This window comes from Cynara cardunculus, assembly GCF_001531365.2.
Source record: "Cynara cardunculus var. scolymus isolate 2C chromosome LG 2, CcrdV1, whole genome shotgun sequence".
In the NCBI taxonomy this organism is placed as follows: domain Eukaryota; kingdom Viridiplantae; phylum Streptophyta; class Magnoliopsida; order Asterales; family Asteraceae; genus Cynara; species Cynara cardunculus.
The window spans coordinates 3,380,365-3,386,194 of NC_037529.1; the positions used below are offsets into that span (position 1 = coordinate 3,380,365).

The 5,830-nt window shown below is 36.3% G+C and overlaps 2 protein-coding genes across 2 annotated transcripts; one reads left to right on the plus strand and one right to left on the minus strand.

Annotated features, from left to right (window-relative positions):
- Positions 1-236: 236 nt before the first annotated feature.
- LOC112508245 (protein IQ-DOMAIN 14-like) lies at positions 237-2,511 on the plus strand. Its single transcript, XM_025113039.1, has 4 exons — positions 237-575; positions 727-903; positions 1,738-1,746; positions 1,903-2,511. The coding sequence occupies exons 1-4, from the start codon at positions 237-239 to the stop codon at positions 2,509-2,511; spliced, it is 1,134 nt and encodes a 377-aa protein (XP_024968807.1).
- A 1,444-nt stretch (positions 2,512-3,955) lies between these two features.
- Positions 3,956-5,157, minus strand: LOC112507226. Its single transcript, XM_025111702.1, has 2 exons — positions 4,755-5,157; positions 3,956-4,369 (listed from the first exon to the last, which is right to left on the minus strand). The coding sequence occupies exons 1-2, from the start codon at positions 5,009-5,011 to the stop codon at positions 4,129-4,131; spliced, it is 498 nt and encodes a 165-aa protein (XP_024967470.1). The 5' UTR covers positions 5,012-5,157; the 3' UTR covers positions 3,956-4,128.
- Between the last annotated feature and the right edge of the window lie 673 nt (positions 5,158-5,830).

Genomic DNA, 5,830 nt, shown 5'->3' on the forward strand with positions numbered 1-5,830 from the left:
TCACGAAAAACCATTGGGCTCACATGATCCCAAGTCTATATATATATATATATATATATATATATATATATATATATATATATATATGACAAAATTTATGCAACAAATGCAGCCTAAATTTTCTCTCTCCATTGAAAGTATTTTTATTGCTACGTTATTTTATTGCAAAATCCAACTGGGTCCTCACTCTTTTTATAGATCACTCTCTGAAACTTCTCAGATTCTGGAAGAACAATATGGGCAGAGCAGCTCGGTGGTTCAAGGCCTTGTTCACCACCAAAAAACTAAAAGATTCCGGTCACCGCCAAAACCACAATTCCTCATGCGTCGCCCGTTCTCACACCATTTCTCCGCCGGACAAACCAATCTACAACACCCACTCCGATGAGGACGACCAGAACCGGCATGCAATTGCCGTCGCTGCTGCCACTGCCGCCGCCGCTGACGCTGCCGTTGCCGCCGCACAAGCAGCCGTCGCTGTCGTTAAGCTCACTAGTCTTGGCGTCTCCGGCGGCGGTGGTTGTCGGGAAAATTCAGCCGCCATCAAAATTCAATCGCAGTTTCGTGGATACTTGGTATACAAAACCTTAATTTCGCTATGCCGGAGATATGAACAACCGCTGGAGATTCTTGTACGGTGTCCATATGCTCCGGTGATCTTTTTCTGTGCTTTTTTATGTTAAATTACAAAATTGGGTCTTTGTTTAATGAATGGAAATGGAACAGTCAAGAAAAGCATTGAGGGCATTAAAGGCATTAGTGAAGCTTCAAGCATTGGTTCGAGGATATCTAGTCAGAAAACAAGCAGCTGCTACCTTGCGCAGCATGGAGGCTTTGGTACGTGCGCAATCTAGCGTTTGTGCGCACAAACTTTATGCCATGAACAAGCTTCAAGATTCAAAAGTAAGCACCTAATTCAAAACCTTTTTTAAAAGTAAACCTCTTGTCCCACTGCAATACTAAATCGAAGACTTTTACCTACGGATTTTTCCGTTAGAAAATCGGTTGTCAAAAGGGGTGATTCGTCACAAAACCGTCACAAAAATTCGTGGGTAAATTGCTGATGGAAACTCAAATCAATGACAGATTACCCAGCTTTTTCCAGTGATTCGTTAGTTTTTTTTTTTTTTTTTGAAAAGCATCAGATTCTACCGGAACGATTGGCATTTTATAGTTGATCCGTTGGTAATCACCGACGGAAATTTTCCTGAGTGATTTTTGTGGGTAAAAATCATTTGTTTTGTAGTGCAAGATTGATAAATTACTACGCCATTGCTATATGCACCCACATTCAAATCAGAATCAGGTCAAATTATGCATTGAAAATGTAAAAAGTGACTGTGATGTTGATGTTGATGTGTGTTAGAAGGAAACGAGTAGATTGAGGTGTATTTAACGAAATGTAGGAGTGAATTTAACCCACCCCATTACCAAACTACCAATGTTGGATTAAAACTTAAAACCTTCAATAATTCTTTCATCTGCCTGCGCATCACTTTGGTCCATCAGTCATGTCCAATTTTGTCTGTATGCCAAACACACCCTAAAATATGTGTACATCTTACGCTTTTGAGTCCTTCATTGGGTCGGTTTAGTTTTGATGTGATATTAGACAAAAATAAAACCGGTAAATTACTAAAGTACCCATGTTAGATTAAAAGCTTAAAATCTTCAATAATTCTTTCGTCTACCTACATCACTCTGGTCTGTTGTCCAGTTCTGTTTGTACACCAAAAGCACTCTGAAGTCTGTGTACATCTTACGCTTCCCTGACCCATGGAGGATGGATTAATTGCGTCTGTTTAGTTTAATTTGGTTTGATTTTATGGTTTATAAGTTTTATTTAATTTTGTTAAATAATTATTGAAGAATATTTCAAATAAATTGGTTATGTATTTGCAGGAGAGATTTGATGAAACAAAGAGTGACTACACAACATCTGTGATTCATAGCAGAAGGCTTTCATCTTCTTTTGAGCCTTCAGTGATTGATGAAAGCCCAAAAATTGTGGAGATGGACCCTGGAAGGCCCAAATCGAGATCAAGAAGAACCAATACATGGGCTTGGACACCGGGTTATAATATCGACAACCCGTATGCCCAAACCCTATCCTCGCCTCACCGTCACCGATCCCCGGCCCGTTTACCAACGCCGAGCTCTCAAAACCACGAGTTCGAGTGGGCCCTACATGTGGGTTCCAACCGGTTTCGTCCCGTCTCTCCTTCCAAGAGCGTCTGCACTGACGGGTCGTCGAGCAACCGGAGCTACATGGCTAGCACCAAGTCATTCAATGCTAAGTTGAGATCACAAAGTGCACCAAGACAAAGGCCTGAGTTTGGAGTTGGGCACAAGAAGAAGATGTCACTCAATGAGATGATGGAGTCAAGAAGTAGTGTAAGTTATGGGGTGAAAATGCAAAGGTCAAGCTCACAAGCACAAGCACAAGAGGCCACTAGTTTCAAGAATGCAATTATGGGTAGGATTGGTGGGTCTTCAGAGATTCAATGGTGATTATAAAAAGAGCTCCAAAAAGATTTTGATTTGATGGCATTTTGGATTCTTTTAATTGCAAATTGTGCATAAGAATCATAACCAAGATCAAATGTGATTTCAAGATTTGGGTTGGGTTGGGTTAAAGATTATGATGTTGGTAGGTTATTGTTGAACCACATAATAGATAATTTTGCTAATATTATGGTTAATGTAACAGCTCGTCCCACATTGATAGAATGTGAGAATTGTTAACTCCTTATAAGTCTCAAGTAGTAGGCTACCAATAACTTTCACCATGGTTTTAAGTTGTATTCGAAGTTATTGGGCTAGTTCGTTGCTTTGGGCTTTGGGGTGTTACAATTAATTTGAATTAATATCAAATGATGTTTTTACCGAAAGCATCCTGAGGTCTGTGTACATCCTAGCAGTTACATAAAGATACATGAGTGTTTCGTGTTTTATTTTCTCTATGTTAGTGTGTATTTATGTGATTGATGGATCTGGATGGAGCACGGAAATTTAAGATACCGGGATCTCTTTTATATGGAGGTGTATTCACATTTGTAGACAAATTGTAAGTTAAAGTTATTTTGGTTGAATGAATTTAAGTAAGTTTTTATTAAAGATATGTTTTTCTAAAAACTTTTATTAAATAGATATGGGGAAATTGCATGAAAAAGTAACGTACTTTAACTTGATTCTTATTTTGGGTAACGTATTTTCAAAACTTTTATTTTGGTACCTAAGATGCAAAATGTTAAACATTTAAGTACTCGGGTAACTAATTGAAGACTAATTTTAGATTAAAAAAATCATGTCATTAATCACGTCAGCAAATAATACTGGGTTGGATACTACAATACTCACTACATCAGCATGATAATCGGTTAATACTTCAACCGGTTACCCAGATACTTAAATATCTAAAACTTTATATCTTAGGTAATAAAATGAAAGTTTTGAAAGTACGTTACCCTAAATAGGAATCAAGTTCAAGTACGTTACTTTTTCATGCAATTTGTCCAATACATAATTTCCAAATGATATGTCCTTTGCTCAAAAAAGATTGCTCCCCTAAAATTATAAGTTAAATTATCTTAAATGAGTTTTCAATTAAAAGATAATTTAACAATGACCATCGTAGAAGGTAATATAACAAAATGTCCTTATAAGTAATGGCAAAACGTATGATCTCTTGTGGCCATGGCAAAACAGAAGTCTCATCTTTCTCATGTGTGAATCCAGACGTTATCAAATCCTTTATGGTTAAAGAGGATCACCTTGCTTTGACTTCAGACCATTCATGGTCGTTCAAGGGATTAGTAGTACGAGTAAACTGGTCTAGAAACCCATAGTTAGCCAAAAAAAGAAAATAGATGATTCAGTAGCTTTTCATCCTCCATATAATAGCCAAGACATCGAAGAATATCCAAAAGGGTTTGTTCAGAGATGCTAAACGGATATTTGCAAATACTCTTGGTACTTTTTAATGAAACCAAATAGGTATAATATACCAAAAAAGAACCCAAATTGGTCCAAATCAAAAGATTACAAGCTTCAAGTCCATATATTGAAGATAAAAAAAACCCTAGAATGGGTAGCCACAATTTGTACCAAAGGCCAAAACCATTGAGCTTAATTAGCCATTAAAGAACTCATCTTTCCTAGTGAAGAAAACATAGAAGCCTTCTTGTTCTTGCCTATGGTGGCTTTTGGACTCAATCTTTGATGTTGACCACCTCCATAGCTACTTTTCATGGATCTTCTTGATCTACAAGAATACTTCCCTTTCTTTGCAAGATCTTCAATGCTTTTCACACTTGTTAGTGATGCAAATGATTCAGATTTCCCTTGATAGAACTTTGATATACCCCTTCTGCAAAAATATGACACAAAAGGGTTAGAACTTGTTGTACCATGTGCACCAAGGGTTGTACCATCTCTTTGGACCATAAAGATCCATCCTTACTTCATACCCAATTCATAAAATTCAAAAGAGAGTGATCTTTTCTTGACACCCACTTCATAAAACTAGGAAAATTTGATCTTTTCTTGACACCCACTTCATAAAACTAAGAAAATTTGATCTTTTCTTGACACCCACTTCATAAAACTAAGAAAATTTGGTCTTTTCTTGATACCCAATTCATAAAACTAAAAAAATAGATCTTTTCTTGATACCCAATTTATAAAACTAAAAAAAGATCGATCTTTTCTTGATACCCAAGTCATAAAATTCAAAAAAGATCGGAGTTACTCACTTGATAGGCAATTCTGCCATGAGCTCGGATAGTTCAAACAAAGGACCATACGACGACAACGATGAAGAAGACGAAGATGCATCTTCTATCGTTTCCGATGAAGAAGACGACTCGTCTAAATCCTCCGAATCCGATTCACTAATGTCGTATCTACAAACACCATCTTTAGTTTCCATTAAATCCCATTGAACTCCATTCTTATCCTCCTCTTTTAATCCCATTTCTTGACCTATTTGCCTTTTCTCAACCTCACCCATCTCAAATGCTATATGATCAACTCTTTATAAGAAAGAAAGAAGTTTTCAAGAAAGAGTGTGAAGCATGGATATGAATAATGATCTTGGAAATAGCATGAGTTTGAGGGAACATATATAAAAGACATATATATATATATATATATATATATATATATATATATATAAAGGGTATATTTGGTGTAGATAAGGTATAAACTTCTTTATGGATATGACTTTTCCACTATTAAAACCAACACATATACATTACATATCAAATTAAAATCAAATTAAATTATAAAATAATGAAAAAGGGTCAAAAAAGTGTCATTGGATGAATGGATGGGGTCCATTTTGGTTTTGGTTTTGGTTTTGGTTGTATCCTTGGGTTTGCCACCCATCATTCTTGTATGGTTCAAAAAATTTCACTAAGAACTAGGAATAGGATAAGAAGACATCCATATCCATATCTAGTCATCAAACCTTCCACTTATGGCCACTTTGGTCTCTTTCATTTGCCCCCTTTTGCCCCCACCACACTTTACCCTTTTGCCCCCTTTTTTCCAAATTTCAATTGCATCATCCAAGTACATTACTCTTTACATGCTAAATTGTTTTTTCTTTGGATATTTTATTGTTTATTGTGAATTATAGTTTAAAAAGTGATGATATAACTAATATGGTTATGAAAATAAGAGTAAAAATTGAAGTGTTTAACCACAAGGGTGGGATCTGATTGGTTTGAGTTTGACTTCAAAGGTCAAAAGTACCAGGAGGTTCCAGGTTCAAATCCAATGAGGAATAAAAATCTCGTTGTGGCCACGGAGGTTCAAATGCGATGAC